Below are 23,188 nucleotides of genomic sequence, written 5' to 3' on the forward strand. Positions count from 1 at the left end.
CATGTCTCTGGAGCATGTCTCTGGAGCATGTCTCTGGAGCATGTCTCTGGAGCATGTATCCGGAGCATGTATCCGGGAGTTTGTCTCTGGGAGTCCCTGCGAATAAGTCTGGAAGTATGTCTGGGAGCACACTGTGGGAGTATGTGGAGGGTGGTGTGTAGAGGAGATAAAGGGAGACTGTCACAACCCTGTTTCCCAGCCCCCAGCTGTCCTATGAATGACTGAAAGGTTCCTGTTGGCTGTACAGTCCCGCCTGTGCATAGCAAGCCTTCATATTATCCCCACAGGAGCAATCGTTCACTCAAAACGTTACCAGCAGACGACGACCTGAAACACGGCGCAGCTGCGGGCGAGCACGCCGAAAAAACATCTAACACTGACATTAGCTTGTCCACACCCACCCACACACACACAAACACACACGGACAGGTACACCCAGCAAGACACGCAGCAAACACGGCCGCGGACAGACGGACACACACACGGTCCCGTGGTCCTGGGAGACACACCTGAAGCGCTGAGCCTGCCGCCCAGATGTGCGAAGCAGCGGAGACGGCAGTCGCCGCCGCCGAAAGAAGCGGAACGAATTCCGCAAACGGATTCCAGTTTTGGAACGCGCTGACATGCCGCTCGTGTCTCCCTGAAGGTTTTGTGGGCAGGAGGAAGCAAATTGAGCAGACCGACAATGTGAGCGTGAGGGCCCAGGGAGGAGCTCGTGCGGTTAGCTACCGCTGCCCGGCCCCAGCTGCCCGGCTCCAGCTTGCCTTACTGCTGGCTCCTTTGTCTGGCCCTGCGCATCCCTCTGAAGTACAGCACAACACCAGCTCTGTCTCTCTCTCTCACACACACACACACACACACACATATCTAGACTGTACACACACAGCCACACATGTAAACTGCATACACACACACACTGTGGCTGGCTGATTAGCGACATTGCTATAGCAACAGAGGGGAAACTGTGGAGTACCGGAATGATCTGGACCCAAGCACCGGCTCTTCATTAGACGAGAGATGAGACGAGACGAGTGTGGGAGCTCGGAGAAGGACCGGGATAATGGCTTTCAACCTTACTTAACCTGCCGCTGAGGTCGACTGGGTCTGACTCATCCCACTCACCCCGCTCTCTCGCTGGATAAGAACGTCAGTACGCCCCCCCCTCCCCTCCACCACCACCACGACCATCCCCCCACTGCTGTGGTCTGGGGGTCTGGAGGAGCCTGCTTCTGTCAGCCAGCATGCTGGCCGTTTGATCTTCAGGTGCACCTGTGAGGTGCAGTGTCCCTCTCCTCCTCTGGAGATCTGAGGGAGGACACCACGGATTGCTGCTTCTCAGCTGTGATTGGTCCCTGGTTCCTGGGAAGACGTGCAGTATGTGAATGGCAGAGCTAATGACGCTCGGAGATGCCTTAGAGATAGCTCAGGATCCAGTTAGTGTCCCTTTCATGCCCCGTGCCCCCGAGTCCCAATCCTATTTGGAGGGAGACTTAACTCAATGTAGCCTTCAAACAAGCATCCTCGCTCAGTTTGACGTTGAGCAGGCCCTGTTCGGGATCTTGGCTGGTCCCAAACAGCCGGTCAAACCAGAGGGTTGACAACCCTTTCGTTTCCAGTGCTAGACCAAGACTCCTCACATCCCCCTGTTTCCCCAGTGTTCCTTCCCTCTCCGACTGCTCCCTGGAAAACAACACGACGTACATCTCGACGACTGTCCAGGAAGTGCTCTCCTCGGTGACCCTTGAACTCTCCTCGATCAACAGCTAATTGGCCGGGTTTCCTGTTTGGACTGATGGGAGTTGGAGTCTCCCGTTTCTTGTCTTTTGCCAGAGCTCTGCTGCTGCACTTCTTAGGAGTTGAACTTGCGGTATTGTTTACTCCCCCCCTCGCCCCCCCCCCTCCGACAGAACAATGAATGCTTTTGCTGCTATTCTCGCTGCAGACTTCAGAGATGCCCCGGAAAACACACGGAAAGAGGCCTGAGCCGTCGGGCCCTCGTTTCTTGAAAGCAGACGCCTTGTGTTTTCGCAGCGAAGCTTCAGTGAGACTGCTTTAATATCCGTGTTTATTAGCTGAAGAGAAGTTTGGAGTTCCACCGTGAAAAGGAGCAAAGACACTGAGCCCTCCTCTGTTGGCTGCGATTGAAACAAATCTGCTGTTTGTTTTTTGTTTGTTTTTTTTCCCTCAATGATTTAGAACACTCTGTTTACATGTGTTTTTGTTTTTTTTACTGTTTAAAAAAACACATTTACCACATGTACTGTACACACAATCTGACTAATCAACATCCTTCTGAATAATCAGCTTATTCAAAAGGAACTATCTATATATACGCTTCCTGTGGTGAATTAAATGGCTTGTTTTCTTGCCAGACGTGACTTTCTCCTATCTGCATTGAATTATTCCGGCGGTTTCCGGATCTTCTATAGCTTTCATCTTTGGCCTGCATTGAGTTAAAGAGATACTGTGGCCTGATGGAAGCTTGAGACATTCAGACACAGAGTCGTGGGTTCATATTCAGGTTACGCCCCCGAGAGGTCCGGCGTATAGATGACTGGGCACTTTCTGCTCTGGCAGTTTTAAAGGCTGTCAGGGAGCTGGACTACAATAGAAGAAGAACCTGTATTGACAGTTTGAACCTCACCTTGCTGTTAGGGAACTGGACTACATGAGAAGAAGAAGAAAAAACTATAGAAGAAGAACAGTATCGACAGTTTGAACCTCACCTTGCTGTTAGGGAACTGGACTACATGAAAAGAAGAAAAAAAACAATAGAAGAAGAACAGTATCGACAGTTTGAACCTCACCTTGCTGTTAGGGAACTGGACTACATGAAAAGAAGAAAAAAAACAATAGAAGAAGAACAGTATCGACAGTTTGAACCTCACCTTGCTGTTAGGGAACTGGACTACATGAAAAGAAGAAAAAAAACAATAGAAGAAGAACAGTATTGACAGTTTGAACCTTACCTTGCTGTGGAATCTTAAAAGACTATTGGTGGCCTAGTGATTGGTGACCCATGGAGTAATTGTCATGCTCTGGTGTGGAGACCAGGAGTGACCAGTCGGTGACTGGCGCATGTAGCTGGGCGGGATGATTCAATCTGTTCATTAATGGAGGTAAAAGGAGGGGAGGGAGAGAGGGCCGTGTTTTACTGATGTGACAGGAAGCAGAAGACTGACTGCTGCTGCCTCCGCACATCTCACACACTGTTCCCAGTCAGCTCCCTCTTTTTAAGGCACACACACACACAAACACACCGACACACACATACACACACTGACACATACCCACACAAGCACACACACACACGCATACATGTAGTTGCTCATGCTCGATTCCTCAGTCTCGATTAAAAACACACTTCATCCCACAAACAGCCCATTAGCTGCCCCGGGGAGGGGGAAAGGTCAGTAAGAGGCAAGGGGCGTGTTAATGACCGTGGGCTGTCGCCCCCCCCCCCTCCCCTCCCCGGCCGTCGATCGACCTCATCCCTCAAACACACAGCCGAAACAACAGCCCAGGCATTAACAACAGTCTCCACTGGCCTCCTCACTACAGCTAACACTGTGACTCTGGGTGTCCCAGCTAGTCTCTGTGTGTGTGTGTGTGTGTGTGTGTGTACGTATAGGTGTGTCTATGTGTGTGTACGTATGCCTGTGTGTCTGTGTGTGTGTGTCGCTACTTGGAGCATTCTGGACCTCAGGGTCCTTCGTCCCAGGGCCTGATAAGAGCTTAATTGCGTAATTGTCACAGTAAGGGCAGACTTTGGTTTGAATCTGGACTTGGGTTTTACTTTGATGTTCGAAATCCATCCTGAATGCTTATCATGATTACTGCTTCCTTGCCATCCCTAATCTTGATCCCCTATTTAGTCTTTGGGATTAATTGGAAACAGCCTTAACCAATGTCCAATGCCATGTGTGAGAGAGCATGCAGCTGGCTGCTATCGTCTCATGGTCATCCCAACCCTCTTAGTGCTAATACGGTTAAATGGATTCATGCATGAATCCTTCTCTATGTCCCGTTAACTGTAGATCAGCCGTTTTCTCTGCCACTGTTGCATCTCTGGAAGGGCGATCTCTTGCTAGGCCTACACTCAGTTTCGCCAGCTGTAACCGTGCTGTACTGTACTGTGAAACTTGGTGACACTTCTAACTGTGGCTTTTGTCTGTCGTTTTCTCTTCCAGAATCTTGAGCAACAATCGAATCCGCGTCCTGAGAAACGGCTCCTTCAACGGCCTCTACGCTCTGGAGAAACTGTGAGTCCCTCGCATGTGTCTCCCTCCGTGTGGGCGTCTGCACAGTTACCGGACCTGACCCTGACTCTTTGGATGAGCGCTGTGCATGAGGCCACAGCTGTGCTCCATCTCCCTGCTCTGCTTCGCTCTGCTCATCTCTCCTCTGCCCTCCTCTCCTCTGCCCTCCTCTCCTCTGCCCTCCTCTCCTCTGCCCTCCTCTCCTCTGCCCTCCTCTCCTCTGCCCTCCTCTCCTCTGCCCTCCTCTCCTCTGCCCTCCTCTCCTCTGCCCTCCTCTCCTCTGCCCTCCTCTCCTCTGCCCTCCTCTCCTCTGCCCTCCTCTCCTCTGCCCTCCTCTCACCGCATCTCCTCTCCGCTTCTCCTGTTCTCCTGTACGCTGCTCATCTCACCCTCTTCTCTCCTCTCCTCTCCTCTCCTTCACTGTACTCTGCTCTACTCTGCCTATCTCTCCTCTGCTCTCCTCTGCTCCGCTCTCCAGAGGGCTGTCTTCCAGCAGGGAGGGTGAAACACTCAGAGAGGCTATCATAGAGTTATGTGGAAAGGATGGCGTAATTACAGCACCATCCGTCATTATCAGAGAAGCCCTGCTATATAGGACAAGATAAGAGGGATCTCAGGGAGGAAAATCTGCATGGGGCTCACACACGATCCTTGCCACCTTGCTAACAGTAGATACTGGTTGAAATACTCCCGCTCTGTCATAGCCACCTAGCTTAGCAACTGGCTAAAACATCCACATAGAAGCGTAGCCCTTTAGTTCAGCTACTGTTTGAAACACTTCCACTGGCTCTGGAGTTTAAAGGCTTGAATGTTCACCAGTGGGACTTGATGTTTCGTCCTGTGGTCAGCTGAAAGGCACAAACAGAAGGGCAGAGTGACACACTGATTGAGGGTGTGGGTGTTTTACACTGCATCCATAAAAAAGCAGGCTTGGGTAGGAATGTGTTGTATTGTAATAACGCAGGGCCGCTGGTGTGCATTTTCTACTGTCTGGGAGGCAGGGCTGTCTGGAGAGGGGAAGGGTAGGGGCTGCGCTTTAGAGATATTAGTTCCACATGCCACTAGCTACTAACACACATGAAGTTAACAAGCTTTTCCCCAAAAAATTTGGAAGAAAGAAAAAATATCGTAATTTGCTGCAGTTGTTAGCTTGTTAGTACCTACCTAATGGTGCTCAACCCAGACATGCCAGTTTAGAGGGGGGGGCAGTGTATTTGCTGAAATGGCACGTTTTTATGTCTGCCATGTGCTGTGTGAGAACCTTTGTCTCATGTTCTCACGGTTCTACCTATCCATGCTAGCTCAACATGAAATCCCTTAAAAGTTGTTTGGCTGTGACCTGAATAGAATTCAAGAACATATTTGGATGGTTATTATTCCTGTGGTAAGAACTAGCTAGCTAAGATTTCATTTGTTATCCTGAGCTGTTGGCAAGGCTGGAACAGAAGTGTTTGTTTGGTGTAAAATGAGCTGATATTGCTTGTTTTTCCAAGTGCAGACAAGGCCCCCCAGAGGGCCATGGGGTTAGTGGGTCGGGTAACCTGAGCTTACCCACCAACAGGCCCTTGTACCTGGGACAGTCGTGAAACTAGCAGGGGGCAGGGGTGGAGCAGGACTGGAGGGCTACAACCAAGACCTGTGAGACAGACACAGAACAGAACCCCTCACTCTCTGTCAGCATCACACACACACACACGCACACACACACATAAGAACACTCAGCAGGAGCTGTGGCTATCTGGCATAACAGAGGCCATGTTATAAATCACTCGTTCCAAAAATCGTTCCACTCCTCTGGCCAGATCCAGACCTCCTCCACCCAGGCGTCCACTGCCCTTCCCAGATCCAGACCTCCTCCACCCAGGCGTCCACTGCCCTTCCCAGATCCAGACCTCCTCCACCCAGGCGTCCACTGCCCTTCCCAGATCCAGACCTCCTCCACCCAGGCGTCCACTGCCCTTCCCAGATCCAGACCTCCTCCACCCAGGCGTCCACTGCCCTTCCCAGATCCAGACCTCCTCCACCCAGGCGTCCACTGCCCTTCCCAGATCCAGACCTCCTCCACCCAGGCGTCCACTGCCCTTCCCAGATCCAGACCTCCTCCACCCAGGCGTCCACTGCCCTTCCCAGATCCAGACCTCCTCCACCCAGGCGTCCACTGCCCTTCCCAGATCCAGACCTCCTCCACCCAGGCGTCCACTGCCCTTCCCAGATCCAGACCTCCTCCACCCAGGCGTCCACTGCCCTTCCCAGATCCAGACCTCCTCCACCCAGGCGTCCACTGCCCTTCCCAGATCCAGACCTCCTCCACCCAGGCGTCCACTGCCCTTCCCAGATCCAGACCTCCTCCACCCAGGCGTCCACTGCCCTTCCCAGATCCAGACCTCCTCCACCCAGGCGTCCACTGCCCTTCCCAGATCCAGACCTCCTCCTCTGGGCAGCCTACGCCGCTGCAAAGGGCTGTTCCCCAGTCCTGGGATCCACACTCTGTAATTCGACGTTTTCCGCTAGTTGCAATTAATATAATGAGCTCATGGTGCAAATCGTTGTCACGTGTGACACAGACGCTCCATCTTGAAATCCAGGGCTGTGGATTCCCGATGAACAGAGATGGATGGGCGCGGCCTGGAAGAGAGATGACACGGCACATTTCTCGTGGCAGGTCTCCTCACCTAGTGACCTGCTCTCTCTAAGGACTGGTGCTGTTTGTTTTCCCTTTCCCAGTTTGCTCTCTCCGTTCAGGTCCACTCATTGTTTCCAGCCTGGTGTCTCCAGTGCATGTGCTTGTCATTTGGTGCCATGGTGAGCACTTACTCACACATTGTGGTCTGCGCTGTAATCAGAGGCCGGTCCAAGTTGGGCTGGTAGACACACACCAGGGAGTTCTGCTACCACGGCCCCTCCCCAACCCTGTCAGGACAGTCACACAGTGGACACACGCGCGCGCGCGCAAACACGTCTCCAGCCCAACTTCAACCTCTGAATCTGTATGTGTGTGTAGCCTATTATGGGCATCCTGAATGCTCCCCTGCGTAACACGCTACCTCTGGTGATGTTGTAAACAGGCCTGCGATTTCTCTTAGGCCTCTCCCCCTGCAGTCACACACACTTCAGCTGAACAGAACCAGAGCTGGCCTGTTCAGTCCAGTACAGGCAGACAGGCAAACAGGCAGATAAGCAGACAGACAGACTGACAGGCTGACACACTGGCAGACAGGCAGGAAGGCAGGCAGACAGGCAGGCTAACACACAAGCAGACAAACAGGCCCACTACACAACACAGTTAGACCTTTCATTGGGACCAAGCCCCTGTCAAAGCTGAGGTGTGAAGTGCCAAGCCACCCAAGTGCAGAGGGGCAATTTAGTTTTGTTTGCTTGGCACATTTTCTGGACCGACGTTTTTTCAATGTTCCAACATGACATACACGTACGGCATATACATCTCTTCGTCCTAGTTCTGTGTGTCAAATGTGATGTCCTCCATTCTCTCTGACCAGCCCAGACCAGTGGGCTCGCTAATGAAACACCCATGTGCACCCCCCTTCCCTCACCACACACACACACACACACACACACACCTATTGGAGGTACCTCTTCCCTCCTCACACACCCTGTCTGACAGGAGCTGATGTCAGCGGGCCCTAACGATGGCTGGCCCTAACGAGGCCGGGCCCAATAACGAGGCCGGGCCCACTAACGAGGCCGGGCCCACTAACGAGGCCGGGTCCACTAACGAGGCCGGGCCCACTAACGAGTGGGACCTTTATGAGCTGTGGACAGATCCCAGCGGCTTGTCCTGCACTGATTTGAGGCGAGGTAATGAGAATAATGAGCCAGGGAGAGGGCCTGGCTCCTGTCCAACAAGGCCCCACTACACCATGGGACATGGGACGGGGCAGGGCACAAGGGGCCCTCATTACCAGCCCCGTTTCACCCTCCAGAGAGGGAGCAGGCAGGGAGGAGGGAGGGAGGGAGGGAGAGCCCAGGGGAGAGGGAGGGAGAGGGGACGGACGTGGGAGCAGCAGGGGTAGGGGAGGTGGGCGGAGGAGAGGAGGAGAGGAGAAGCCAGGATCGGCTGCGATTAGGTCTGGACGTGCTGGATGGGGTCGAAGGGTGTTGGCAGCCCGTTGGACGTCATCAACGGCCGTGTTTGTCTGACTGGAAACGACGGGTTGTCAGGATTCCACTTGCAGACCTCGCTGCATCTCTGCGGCGCTACAGTACGTCAAACACAATCTATTTTTGCAGACTTCCTGCATTATTGGAGCCGCTTACAGTCAAGAGCAGGAAATACGATTTTGTTTGTGATTCATAAACTGACAAGCTCCAGGGGGATGTTTGCATTGAGACTTATGACCAATAAGTCACAGAGAGCATGGGAATCTTCCTTTTATACAGCCGGCTGTACAGAAAACCAAAGCGACCCATCTAAATGAAAAACAGTAATATCTGCAGTACCATTATCCAAAAACTGTGTGCCATTCATTCATACTGTATGTGCTTTGATAAAAATCTGTTATTTCAGGGAAATCCAAGCGTCTCCTGAGCTCCCCCTGAGCCAAACTCAAACAGACCTTGAAATCGCCTTTTGCCATTTTCAGCAGCCGGGGTTAGGAACTAGGCCAATTTAAACAACTTTACCATCCAACACAGGGGAAGCAGAGCCGAGATGGCTAAAGATGGTATGATGGTGGCTGGTTAGAGAAAGTGCAGCCCAGCACTTATACTGCAAAAGGCAGAGGTTGTTTGCCTTTGGGGTATATCCTTATTTCCATAGAGGCTAGGCGGGCATTGCCTTGCATGTGAATCCAATGCTGGTAGTGAGCATGGCATGGAGCCCTGAGAGCGGTCTGTCTGGAGAGATGAAGGGCCCGGCCGTCACCCCGACCGAGGCGGATCGACGTCTGAAACTGCCGAACCCGACTGGACACGGGACTTTCATTTCTCACGGGGGCCTCTCACAAATGAGCACTTGTGTTGTACTTTTTCTTTTTTTTTTCAATTTTTTCTTCTGCACACGCCATCGAGCGCCCCCCCCCCCCCCAGCCTATCGGGGGGGGGGGGCGCTTGATGGCGTGTGCAGAAGAAAAAATTGTTCAGCTGGGCCTTACACCAGGGGTGGCCATTTAAGACCATTTATCACACCCCTGCCTCCCTGCCTCCCTGCCTCCCTGTCTCCCTGCCTCCCTGTCTCCCTGCCTCCCTGTCTCCCTGCCTCCCTGCCTCCCTCCCTCCCTCCCTCCCTCCCTCCCTCCCTCCCTCCCTCCCTCCCTCCCTCCCTCCCTCCCTCCCTCCCTCCCTCCCTCCCTCCCTCCCTCCCTCCCTCCCTCCCTGCCACCCTCCCTGCCTCCCTGCCTCCCTCCCTGCCTCCCTGCCTCCCTGCCTCCCTCCCTGCCTCCCTCCCTGCCTCCCTGCCTCCCTGCCTCCCTGCCTCCCTGCCTCCCTCCCTGCCTCCCTGCCTCCCTCCCTCCTCCTCCTCCCCAGCTCCTGTGAGTTTCTCCTCCAGATCAACCAGTTGGTTCTCGGCAGCTCTGAGGAGTCATTTCTGTCTGCCCCCCCCCCCCCCCCCCACCATGGGAGAGTGAGTGTCGGGGGAGGGGGTGGAGGGAGGAAGGGGTTAAGCGTGCTCGAGAGTGGAAAGAGAAAAGGTTTTTTCGGGGGGTTGGAGGGGGTGATGGGGGGTTGAGGGGGTGGAGGGGAGCCCGCTGGAGTTGATAGACTCCAGATGTGTCTGAGAGATAAACTGGAGGAGCCGGGTGTGTTTGTATTGCGAGCTTAGCATGGTCGTGGCTTTAGGGGTTTATTGAAACGGCAAGCAAGCCTTTTCATAAGCTCATTACCAAGCAGAATGCCTCGTATGCCCGCGGTTCCCTCGCACACACATTCGGTAAACTTGATATGATTTCAATGGCGTTTTTCCCCCCTCAAGAGCTTGAGGTTTCTCCATGCTTCCTTCCCTTTTCTTCCGTTCTCAATCCTTCTCTTCTTTCCTCTGTGCACCCCCCCACCCTCTCCCACATCCCTTCCTTCCCTCAGTCTCCACGCCAGTCTCCACTCTCCCTTCTCGCTAGTCCACAACGAGGTACACCCATAGGGTAAATATTAACACCTTATCGTTGGATTGTGTTCATTTGATATCTTGAATGAAGGCCATTATTTTCCCATTGTTTTCTCTGTGGTAGATTTAGCACACCCTCGACTGTGAATTAAGTATTTCCAAACTACTGTGTGCTAGCTCATTGGCAGAGCTCAAGGGGATGTGGCTTATGTCTGCCTTTATTATTGTCTGACATTCAAATAGATTGAATTTCAGAACTGTTTTCCTATTTTTATAGCTCAATTCTGTGGACTCAGATCCTGTTCATTGATTTATGTAGACTTCAGAACGCTGATGGAATTTCCGTCAAATATTCTCCATAATCATCCCACTGGGAGAGAATAACTGTACTGAAGGAATGACTAAGTTAACTCATTTTAACTCGCATTTTTTTTCTTCTGCAAGTGCAACTCCAGTCTCTACTTGCGTATGTTCAATGGAGATGGATGTGTCGGTAAATCAGTATGACACCATAAAAGGAGACACAAACCAGGACATCGTAAACACTCCATTTAAAATAATGGGCTAGGCCTAGTTCAGGTATATCATTATTAGTATGTTATACTCAACCTTGGGCAGAGCTGGCTTCTCTCTCTCTCTCTCTCTCTCTCTCTCTCTCTCTCTCTCTCTCCCTCTCTCCCTCTCTCCCTCTCTCCCTCTCTCCTTCTCTCCCTCCCTCCCTCCCTCCCTCCCTCCCTCCCTCCCTCCCTCCCTCCCTCCCTCCCTCCCTCCCTCCCTCCCTCCCTCCCTCCCTCCCTCCCTCCCTCCCTCCCTCCCTCCCTCCCTCCCTCCCTCTCTGTCACACACAGACTGTGAACCAAGTTTCTGGAGCAACAGTCCTCAGATACATTGTGTTCTTTGGCTGAACAGCATCCAGCTTTCTTCTGCTGCGGACTGCAGAAACATATAATCAACCTAGGACATGTTACACTTCAAATAAAAGTAGACGTGGCCTATTTCTGTACATCCTTTCCTCAACAAGCGTGCAGTTGGTACCACAGTTTAAATGACTGTCAGTCACGGCCACAAAGCTGCTGGTCTGTCTCGTCTAGCTCAGCACATCCAGTGCAGCACATCCAGTGCAGCATATCCAGTGCAGCATATCCAGTGCAGCACATCCAGTGCTGAGCTAGATAGATGTGAGTAGCCTAGCCTGTCAGTCGATGGTTGGATCTGGTCGGAGCGGAGCAGATCAATATCAACTCCAGATAACCCTGAATAGACCTGATGTTTTTGTTCCATGTTGTCGGTCTAAGGCCTGTGTGTGTGCAAGACGACGTCTTTGTCTTGTGTTTCCATCTGGAGGTTTTGTCATTTTTAGGTTATTTCGGATTTTGCAGAAAAAGTACCAGGTTAGTCAGGGTGGGAGTTTTGTAGAACAAACCCGTCTGAGCAGACTGGTTTCCAGATGCACAGAAGAAAAACGCAGATTAGGGACCCAATCTGAGAGGAACCAGAAAAAGAAAATAAAGAAAATAATCTGTGGAAGGGGCAGGAAAGCAGGAAATTAGTATAAAAACAAGAGCTCTGCAGATCCCGGTTTCCTGTTCTGGGGGGAAGGCAGGAGGAGGTTCGGGCCTGTGCTACAGAGCCCCCATTGTGAGCAAGTGTGTTGAGGAGAGGTGGGGGTCTAGGGGGCCCTTACATAGGGCCAATTCTGCTCAACTCTGACCCCCCCCACACCCCACCTGCCCCTCCCTACAGGGGAAAAGCAGCTAGTAAAAAAAGAGAAAAAGGAAACTGTAAAAATAAACGAGCAAGAGCCCCGGTGCGAGAGACGCCAACGAGACAGGAAATGACACGCGGCAACAAAAATGGTCTCCACTGACCTCTGTCGGGACCAAGGTGCCAGTTTACCGCTCACATCCCTCCTCTCTATGTCTCTTTTTCTGTCTGTCTCCCTCCCAAATAAACACTTGTTTCATGCCGAGGGAAGATTCCTTGCAAACTGAGATACAGAACAGGGAATGAGGAACAGAATTTTTCCCGAAGGAACATTTTCCTTTTCCGCTTCAGAAAAAAAACCCTTGTTCCTTTTAACGCGAGGGTGAAGCAGGAAATTCTTGATTCCAGTCCGGGCGATAACGAGCGGCCGTTCCCCAGCCCCGGCCGTCCTCCTGCCGGGACCAGGGCCGGGGTCTGAACAATGTCCGAGAAGCACTCCAGGCCCCCAGCCACTGTACTGCTGATAATGGGGCTCTCCAGGTTTGGAGTGCTTCACAGCCCTGCGTCTTAATTACGGCCTTCTGGCTTCCCCGCGAGCACGTCGCTCCTCTCCTGAGGGGGTGGGAGGGGGGGTGGGAGGCGAGGTGGGAGGGGGGGGTTGGTGGGGGACAGCAGGTTTTGGTGGCCCGGGCGTCCCAGACAGAAATGACTTAAGAGCTGCCAAGAACCGATTGATTGGGAGGGAGGGAGGCAGGGAGGCAGGGAGGCAGGGAGGCAGGGAGGGAGAGAGAGAGAGAGAGAGAGAGAGAGAGAGAGAGAGAGAGAGAGAGAGAGAGAGAGAGAGAGAGAGAGAGAGAGAGAGAGAGAGAGAGAGAGAGAGAGAGAGAGAGAGAGAGAGAGAGAGAGAGAGAGAGAGAGAGAGAGAGAGAGAGAGAGAGAGAGAGAGAGGAGAGAGAGAGAGAGAGAGAGAGAGAGAGAGAGAGAGAAGGAGGGGTGTGATAAATGGTCTTAAATGGCCACCCCTGGTGTTAGGCCCAGCTGAAGCATACAAAACCTCCTTTAGAGAGGGCGGCTAGGGTCTTGTGGCGACGGGGGCAGAGAGCGTCCCGGACTGTGAGGGACCCCCGGCGTTCAAGTCCAGTCGAGAAACCAACGCCTCTTCGCGTTGACGGAACATGAGGGCCGAGGGGTGAAACTGCAGTTGAACTTGTGGCTCTGAAGTGCCTCTGTTGGCTAGTGTGCTCCTCCACATTCCCCAGCTGGGTGATAAGAGAGTGTATCGGAGTGCGGCCTGTTGATATTGTAGGCCTTACGCAGACACCGTCATGACCCTCAGAGAGGCTCTGTATGAAAGGGCAGATTGTGGGGGAAGTGTAGAAGTGTGGATGCTTGCAGAACTCGGTTAAGTTCAACAGCTTTTTGAAGCCGGCTGTTGACACTTTGAGACTCACTGTCTCGTGGTTGAAGTGTGCGTGTGTGTGTGTGTGTGTGTGTGGGGGGGGGGGGCGGGGGCGGGGGCTGTGGAGGGCTCCTGTGACTCTGTGGCAGAATGTGGCACGGTCAGCATAAGCGCTGTGTCTCTGTCTATCTGGCGGTCATTAATGTGTTTTTGGGGGGCTTTATGGAATTGTCGTGCCAATGCCGGTCTGATCTGCGTGTGTGTGTGTGTCTCTGTCTGCGTGTGTGTGTGTGTCAGTAACAGGAAGTCGTGGGCAGTGCCCCTCCTTTCATCAGAGCTCTAATGAGCCCTGGGACACACCAGGACGGAAACAGCAGCATTGTCGTCCCCCCCCCCCGCCCTGCTCAACAGCTCTGGCACAGCACACACACATTCTCTCTCTCTCTCTCTCTCTCTCTCTCTCTCTCTCTCTCTCTCTCTCTCTCTCTCTCTGTCTCTCACACACACACACACACACATACACATAAACACACGCACGAGCCCACCCACATACACTATTTGGACGATGAAACGCATCAACCCCCTCTCACCCCCACCCCCTTCCCTGCGTACACAGACTACTGTTTGTAGGGCAGCGTTGGAGTTGAAACACACGCGACAAGGTAGCCCCCTCTGGGAGCACACTAGTCCGGGGGGAAACATCTGTAAGGATGTGAGTGGTGCAACTATTCTAACTGTTAGAGCCAGGTGGGAGCCCTGTGCTGGGAGAACTGGGAGATCTCTAACTCCCAGGACTGCCTGCTCCCAGATAGACACTGCTCCCCCCCCCCCCCGCCAGATCAGTAGTGCGCCATCATTACGACCTGTCTAGAATCGACGATCTCCTTTTTTGAATACTGGCAGCGCTCCACGGCTCCCACCGAACGAATCGAAGCCCCCGAGCTTCTGGTGCTCATGCCACACCGCACTCCGTTTACTGGAAAACCATTTTCGAAATGATCCCGCCGCGATTCGATCCAAATAGCACAGCTCTTAGAGAGAGGACGAGCGGGGGAGGGAAGGGGGGGGGGTAGATGTCTGTGGTTTGGAACGGGGCTCATCGATGGTTAGGAGCGTGGTTTGGAAAATCGAGGTGAGATAAGGCTTTGTGGAGAATAGGGGCAGAATGTCCCCTGAGGGTTCTCACTGCCCCCCCCGTTGCATGCTGGGAAGGGTTGGAACAGACGAACGTACAGCGACTCCAGACACAAGTGTTGATGTCTGCAAGCTCCTGTAAGGATATCCTGCTCTGGGGCTATAATCCCACGGGAGAAGGCGTCCTTTATGCTGCAGGAACCAGGGTCACGTTACCAGCTCATGTAACCCCTGGCTCGGCCAATGACCATGTGTCTCCTAACCTCCTCCAACCTCATGATTCCCGCCTGACCAATAAACAAGCCTCCCTGAGCTTCGTGGGTTAATTTATTGGGTAAGTTTTTCAGGTATTGTCGATGGACAGGGGCACATGACTGAGTGGTTTAGCACATGGGAGTGGGCAAGGCGAGGGACGGGGGGCGGAGTGAGATGTGGCGGACATTATGAAATGAGATCTTCAAAGGCCGTTAAAAGGAATGAATATTTATGGTTGGGCAATAGCTAGAGTCACTTTATCGTGGGAAGAGTCATTTTCAAACCAGCACAGAAAGAGTAACTCTCTCTGAGCGTACGGCCTTGGATTCCACCAATATTTTCTTTGGTCGAGTGTTCGAATCCTTGTGAGGGCCAAGCCCAGGTGGCTGTGAGAGTTTGATTTCCAAGACATTCAAATACATAAATACCCCACTGTTTTAACTGCTCCAGTCGTGCTGGGGGTATTTGTGTCCACTCCCATTCCTTCTAGCCCTTTTCCTGCCTCTGCAAAGCTGTCTCTCAAGTCTGTTCCGGCCTTTTCACTGCTCATATATGTTAGGTCCATGAAAAGTCCCAAAGTTTAACTTTTGTTGTTTGATCAAATTCCTACTGCAACCCCGGTCCCTTCAGGAGTCGACCCAGCTTATGGGGATAGACAGGATGTGTGTACTCCCATTACTTTTAGTCTCCTGTTTCTCCCAGGTTGAATCCAGATCATTCATTTCTCATCAATGTTGGCCCGTGACCATTACGTTTATCTGTTGGACCCAAAGCACACAGTCACCCCAGTCCTTGTAGGAATGGATCCAGGCCATGTCTGCTGATGATGAAAGCTCCAGGTTTTCATATTTGCTCCAGTTTTCTCGCTCTAACGTCTGTCTCTTTGTGTTCCTCTGTCTGCTCAGGGACCTCAGGGACAACCTCATCAGCACCGTCATGCCCGGAGCCTTCCAGAGCCTGTCTGAGCTCCGCAAGCTGTAAGTTGATACGAGCACTGTCATCGCTACAGCGCAGGCTATTAAAGGGCAGGGCTGTATTTTTCACCGTTAACATAAGCACAAGTCATATGAACAGCTTCCAGACGCATTGCTTTCACAACCGTTCAAGAACTCGTTTTTAGAAAAACGCTTTGTCCTTAAGAAGCAGTGGGCTGAAGTACCAGCAGCCAGTATTTATCTCCAGATTCCACTCGGAGCCCACGGTTTCCCCCACGGGTTTGGAAGGCCTCGAAAACACAATAGCCGGGTGTTGTTTTGGCACGTTTCAAGTTATACATCCAGCTCGTAGCGTCAGTGTGAGGAGGCTGGGTGTCTGAGCTCCATGTTGCTGCTGGTCGAGGTTCGGTCTCTGCAGGGGCGTGTCTGGTGCCCCCGCTTTGCCGCCATGGAAACCCCAGGGTGTCTCCCAGGCCCCTCACTCGTCATTGATTGTGACAAGGCAGCAGTTCCAGAATTCCATCGGCTCGCTCGCTGCGTTCTCGGGGACGTGGGGGTTCCGGTCGCATCGCGGTCGGCTCCTCTCCTCCACCCCGCGCCGCGTGACTCTCCTCTCCCTGCTTGTGTTTTCCCTGCGAGGTCTGGGGCTTCTCCAAACAAACAGCCAGATATAAACACACAGGGTCTGGACGGAGCTCCGCTGGCTTGCGTCAAAGCGTCAGTGGCCCCAGAGCTGGTCCAGAGCTCAGCGCAGGGTCGGAGGTTTCACTCTGCCGGTGAGGAGAGTCTCACAGGACTTCACCAGATAAGGGCAAGCGATCAGTGAGCTGCCAGGAAGAGTTTGGACGTCGGTTTTGTTTACCCGCAACCACCAAATAACTGTCAGGGAGAGTGGGAATTGTGAAAGATACAGACTTGGATGATAACAAAGCAGTTCATGACGAGGTCTTGAGAATACTGTCAATGTGCTTCAGTGCACTTTTGTGAAATCCCTTCAACAGGATATAGTGTCACGAAATCCAATCGGTGACGATATGTCACGCCATACAAAAATCCCTCTTTCCTTCCTTCTGTCTCCCTCAGAGACCTCTCCAACAACCGGATCGGCTGCCTCACTGGCGACATGTTCCAGAGCCTCATCAACCTCACCAAACTGTAAGACGAAATGCAGTTACATCAAACTCATGCCCATCTCACGCATGATGATGAGTTGATGTATTGAGGGAGTTTAGTGTATTCTTTCAACCTTTCAAAAAACATATTTGTAGAACCTTTGGAAACCTTTTTTCGATTTTATTTTTCTCATGAATATTTTTTCAATCTTTCAAAACTTAAATACAGACTATTCATTGACTGTAACTTCCCAAACAGTATCAGAACTATGCATTTCTCTTTTTGTATACGTTCTCTATGCACTGTCTGCTAAATGAATCCAATTGTATGTGTAATGTAGAAACCTCACTGGCAACATCATATCTACCTTGGACCAAGGAGTCTTCCAAGAGCTGCCTTATCTCAAGCTTGTGTAAGTCCTGCCTTTTACCATTATCATCATACATCTATTACATTGTAATATCACTAGGAAATAGGCTTACACTTGAAGAGAACTGTTTTAGCCACCAAATCCTTTTTTTTTTTTCCTCACTTGACACGTTAATCCCATAATGCACCGCCAGATAATTTACAGTATCTTCTCTGGTGGGAAGCGTGAGATGTTCGAGTGTTTGAACTCCCCCCCCCCCCCCCCCCACACACACACACTTCCTCAATCCCCTGCTCTTGTTAAGAATGGTGTGGTAAAAAGCCCCTCCTCTCTCCAATCAGGAACTTCAACTCAGACTTCCTGTCATGTGACTGTGGTCTGCGCTGGGTTCCGGGGTTCTTCCGCACTCGGCTGGGCGACGAGACTCTCTGTGCCTATCCCAAGAGCCTCCATGGGAAGCCGTTGCGTGGACTGAGGGAGAGTCAACTGAACTGTGGTGAGAGACTAGCGGTGGTGTTTATGTTTACGAACAGGGCGGTTCACCACCCCCTTTGACACTCCTCTGACACCCTCAAAACAGAAACACAACGACAGAAAATGTTTTAAACAGTGACTACAACCTACAGTGGCCGGGTTTCCCAGATTCGTTAGGAAGCTCAACGCTGACAGCTTCTTAGGAGTGTTCAAAGTGCCTTCTAGAGCGTTCTTAGAATGCTCCCAAGAAGCTCTTAGCGTTAAGAGCTTCTTAACGAATCTGGGAAACCCGGCCATTATTGTTATTCCCCTCCTCAAAAACAAAACAACAGTCCCCCTAGTCTACAGATTTGGGTCAGACTCTGTGAGTCCCTCCACGCCCCAGTGCTGTCAGTAGGACTGTGCGTCGGCCAGCTTTGTGTCTGGGCCCGGGGTTTGAACACTCCTCGGGGGGTTGCCTTTTTATGAATTGGTACTGTCTGCATCCAATCTCCCAGAAACAGCAGACTCAAACAGTAACGGCTTCCTTTGGAAACATTTGGCTGAGGTTAAGTAAAGAGAGAGAAACGAGAGATTGTTTTTTGTCCTCCTCTCACCTCCTCCCCCTTCTCCCATTCTCCCCCCCACCTCCCATCACGGCCCTCAGATGGTCCCCTGGAACTCCACACCTTGTCCCTGCTCCCCTCCCAGCGCCAGGTTGTCTTCAGAGGGGACAGGCTGCCGTTTCACTGCACCGCCGCCCTGGTGGACAAGATCACGTCCCTCCACTGGCGCCACAACGGCCAACCCGTGACCTCCGACCCCGAGACGGGCGTCCAGTTGGAGAGCAGCGCGCTGCACGACTGCACCTTCATCACCAGGTGACCAGCACCCCCAGGGAGGGGCCTCCGGGGGTTCAGTTTGACTGTTCTGCCCGACGTTCTGCCTCACGTTCTTAACCCCCCCCTCCCCCACTCCTCGTTTAGAACCCTCGGAAATCCTGTTCCTGTATACACTCTGCTTGGATCGGGGGAATGCTGTTGTCGAATTCAAATATGCCTTTGGTTTGGTTTTGATGCAGGGACATCAGTGACTCATGTGATGTTGTGTCCCGTGTGTGTGTGTGCGTGCGTGTGTGTGTGTGTGTGTGTGTGGGTAGCGAGCTCCTGCTCCAGAACGTGCATGTGGAGGCCAGCGGAGAGTGGGAGTGTGTGGTGGTGACCGGGCGGGGCAACACGTCTCGCAGCGTGGAGATAGTGGTGCTGGAAAACAGCGCCTCCTTCTGTCCGGAGGAGAGAGTCACCAACAACAGAGGAGAGTTCAGGTTTGTGTGCGACTTTGGCAATGTCATAGCAAGACCCTAACCTTAGCTCATTATTTACCAAACAACTGATAAAGCTTGTGATATACAGTACTGAGAAAAATTCTACACCAAAGTTTTTCACATCGATATTGTCTTTTTCTTCTTCTTCTTCTGTATTTGTGTGGCAGTATATCAGTGCAATGTTTCATTTCTTTTGTTCCAATGTATTCGTGCCCAAACCTTTTGCACTTTGCTGCACAGTACAGATTCAGAGTGTCACTGGGATTGTGTCATCATTCTCCTGTTGTGTTTAACTCAGATGGCCGAGAACCCTGGCCGGCATCACATCCCACCAGTACTGTCTGCAGCTGCGGTACCCCTCCCTGTCCATAGGGGGCGGTGTGGAGAAGAAGGCGTCGCGCTACTGCGACCGCACAGGGAGCTGGGAGGAAGGGGACTACACCAACTGCCACTACACCAATGACATCACGCGGGTCCTGCACACCTTCATCCTGGTGAGAGCCGGTCACATGACACACACCGACGACGCCGTCACACTTTCGTTCCACTTCCTGGTCAAGTTTGTCTGACGAATGAACGGTATCATACTATTAATCAGTTACAGATGTCTCTCTTCCTGTGTCTCTCGACTTTTCGATGCTGACCTTTTTTTCATTTATCCGGTATCCTTTCATCTGTTGTCCAGATGCCCATCAACGCCTCCAACGCGGTGACTCTGGCTCACCAGGTCCGCACCTACACTCTGGAAGCAGCCGGCTTCTCCGACTCCATGGACGTTCTGTACGTCGCTCAGATGATGGAGAAGTTCATGGAGTACGTCCGACAGCTCCGAGAGGTGCGTCATCGAAGACTGTGTTTGTATATCCATCGGAATACAATATCATATCACCATTCATTACGGATGCACAGTGCGTTTTACCATGGATTGACATGTTAGTATAGGGTATGTAGACATGGATGTACGTGTGTGTTTGTGTTTGTGCGTGCGAGTGCAAGTCGCCATTGAACCGAAGCTCACGTCTCAATCTGGATGTGTGTGTGCTAGCTGTCGAAGGTGTTGGTGGAGATGGGCAGCAACCTGATGCAGGTGGACCACCAGATCCTGGCCGATGCTCAGAGGGAGAAGGCAGCCTGCAGCTCTCTCGTCCGATCCCTGGAGACCCTGGCCTGGCCTCAGCTCCACAGCCACGCCCAGGACCTCTCCATGGTACCCCTACTCAACCAACACTAACACTGCACTCATGTCTTTAATGTTGACATTGGACTAGATTAGGGTAACGATTCAGCGATGAAGTTAAGCTCTTCGGTTAAATGATGTAATACTGTTGTACTTGTGTAATCGTTGCACTCTCTGGTCCAAATACACATCCGTTCCTTGGCTTTAACCATTTGAATGCTAGTAGAACTAGCATAAAAGCAAAGGTAGCAGTGAGATTTACATTTACATTTATGCATTTAGCAGACGCTTTTATCCAAAGCGACTTCCAAGAGGGAGCTTTACAAAAGAGCATAGGTCACTGATCATAACAACGAGGTAGTCCCAAACACTGCAAGCAGCCAAAACATGAAGCATACAGAGATAACAGTAATCAACCCCGCTGGCTGTTTCGCCACAGATCTCCAGGAACATCGTGATGGAGGCATACCTGATCCGGCCCGCCCACTTCACCGGCATGAGCTGCACCGCGTACCAGAGGCGGGAGCCCTCGCCGGGCGGCCCGGGGGCGGAGGGCGAGGGGGCGGAGCCCGGCCAGGAACAGCCGCTCCGCTTCCGCTGCACCACGGGGACCCACAACACCTCCCTCCACAGCTTCAAGGTGAGCGGGGGGCCGCGCAGAGTGACGCCGCGCCCACACGCGACACGTTCGGACGCCGTTGGAACGACGACTGGTTTTCGACCTGTCGCCCCCCTCCTATGTCGTGCTGATGATAAATGAGTACAGTAGCGCAGCACTGTATTGATTCCTTTGGGGGGATATTTTGAAAGCAACAAAATAAGTAACAAACACAGCGAAACATACGAGTAAGGCAATGACAAAGGCAACTCCATGTACAAAATGACACAGGGTACTGAATGAAACACCAGTATAAATCAATACAGCTACAACGTTGTGCGTTTGTCTCCAGAACGCGGTGGCGCTGGCCTCTGTGGCCCTCCCGGCCTCCCTGTTCCCCCCGGACGCCCCCTCGGACTGCAAGCTCCAGTTCGTGGCCTTCAGGAACGGCCGTTTCTTCCCCACCCCGTGGAACTCCAGCGGCCCCGGAGACCCCGTCCGTCAGCGCAGTGTCAACTCCCCCGTGGCCTACGTGGGCCTGGGTAAGCTGGGAGCTCCTGGCTCCTCTGACGACAGAACATGCCGCACGCGCCCTGACGAAGCCTGAGTTCGTCAACATCCTCGTAACGCGGATAAAAACGAGGAAGTGCCGTCTCTTACACCTCCTGTTCCCCTTTGCAGACGGCTGCAGCATGTGGAACCACTCGGAGCCCGTGGTGGTGTCCCTGCGTCACTCGTCCACAGGAAGTGACCCGGTGGCGGCCCACTGGAGCCAGCGCGCCCCGGAGCGGCCGGGCGGGTGGAGCCAGGAGGGCTGTCACCTAATCCACAGTGACCGCACCACCTCCACACTGCACTGCTCTCTCCTCAGCAACTACGCCATCCTGCAGGTACCACCCTCTCCCCCTCTCACCGGCTCTCCCCGGGGGGCAGGTTAGCATCATTACCCCAGCGGGAAGACTCGCTGATGTTCCCTCCTCCCTTGCGTACGTGTCTGAGTCGAGATGCACCTTGTTGAGTTCATCTGAGTTCATTCGAGGTGTTCCACCCAGGTGCCTGACTTCCCCAACCCGACCCTGGTGCCGGTTAGGGTCCTCCACCCTGTGGTGCATGCTTGCACCGCGGGGCTGCTGCTCTGCCTCTTCACCATCATCCTCACACACATCCTCCACCACAGGTAGGGCGTGGGCGTCTGTTCGTAGGTGTTCGTCCAGTGTGAGTGTGTGTATGTGTGTGTTAATCCTGATCCACAGTGGGACTGCATGACTTAAAAAACGGATGTATATTTTTTCCCCCCTTGTAGCTCCATACGCATATCCAGGAAGAGTTGGCACACGGTACTCAACACCTGCTTCCACGTCGCCATGACAACGGCGGTGTACGCGGGGGGCATCACTCTGACCGGCTACCCGGTGGTGTGCCAGGCGGTGAGCGCCTCCTCTCTCATCCCTACACTGCCGATACGAATGACAATGTGTGTCTTTGGACCCTGTGTGTGATCCTGTGTGTGGTTCGCCGCAGGTGGGCATCGCCCTCCACTACTCCTCCCTGTCCAGCCTGCTGTGGATAGGGGTCAGTGCCCGGGTCCTCTACAAAGAGGCGGTGTGGAGAACGCCCCGGCAGAGCGAGGGAGAGTCCCCTGTTCCGCCCACGCAGCGGCCCATGCTCAGGTCAGTGATGTCATAAGAGCGAGACAGAGCTCCTCTGTGAGGTTGTCGGCCATCCAGGTCCGTGTTGAGGATGGGTGGGGGGCGGGGGAGGGGCGGGGACACTACCATCAAGTGACTGGATTCATATGACGGGGGGGGGGGGGCACCCAAACTGTATGGTATCAAAGGCGGGCATTGTGTGGAAGCGAGCAAAGCCGCTCCTGTTTTTGGAGGAACCTTGTAAAGGCAGTGTAGGACCCCGTCGAGGCACAATGGAGCCGCAGAGACAGATGCCGCGGGGGAGGGGAAGGAATGCAGGGACAGGGGATGAGAAAGGTTGAGGAGCCTGTCGTAAATCTGAGCAGAGGTGATGGAGAGGGCACACTGTCGCCCATCGTGACCTCCCCCCCTCCACTCCCCCCCCCCCCCCTTCACCTCCTCTCCCTGTGTCCTACTCTCCCCCTCCACGCTGCACTCTGGAACTGTAGAGCAGCAGCTGACCCCCCCCCCCCCTCCTCCCCCCCCTCCCCCGTCACCTTCTGACCATGAAGCGGTCAGCGTCGCGGCTTTGACAAATCGCTGCGTCCTGAGCTCGTCTGGCCTGTGTCACATAGTGTCATCCCAAGGAGGGGGACCCAGCACATCGCTCAGGTCACACAGTCACAGTCACAGCATTTGTTGTTGCACACTGTACTAGGACCCATACTCACAGTGTCCCTTATAGAATCCTTCTCGTAGAGGGGTCAACCATGGTCATTTC

The 23,188-nt window shown here is 53.0% G+C and overlaps 1 protein-coding gene across 1 annotated transcript in view; it reads left to right on the forward strand.

Moving 5' to 3' along the window:
- The window catches only part of adgra2 (adhesion G protein-coupled receptor A2), a 36,916-nt gene that overhangs the window by 9,549 nt on the left and 4,179 nt on the right, over positions 1-23,188 (forward strand). The window contains 16 exon segments of the mRNA XM_084694520.1: positions 4,191-4,262; positions 15,715-15,786; positions 16,828-16,899; positions 17,198-17,269; positions 17,569-17,723; positions 18,348-18,561; positions 18,840-19,004; positions 19,303-19,498; positions 19,690-19,839; positions 20,050-20,211; positions 20,621-20,821; positions 21,132-21,321; positions 21,461-21,669; positions 21,832-21,956; positions 22,083-22,206; positions 22,301-22,449. Coding sequence (XP_084550646.1) covers positions 4,191-4,262; positions 15,715-15,786; positions 16,828-16,899; positions 17,198-17,269; positions 17,569-17,723; positions 18,348-18,561; positions 18,840-19,004; positions 19,303-19,498; positions 19,690-19,839; positions 20,050-20,211; positions 20,621-20,821; positions 21,132-21,321; positions 21,461-21,669; positions 21,832-21,956; positions 22,083-22,206; positions 22,301-22,449 — 2,328 coding nt within the window.

This window comes from Hypomesus nipponensis, chromosome 28 (genome assembly GCF_054491055.1).
Source record: "Hypomesus nipponensis isolate SF chromosome 28, ASM5449105v1, whole genome shotgun sequence".
In the NCBI taxonomy this organism is placed as follows: Eukaryota; Metazoa; Chordata; class Actinopteri; order Osmeriformes; family Osmeridae; genus Hypomesus; species Hypomesus nipponensis.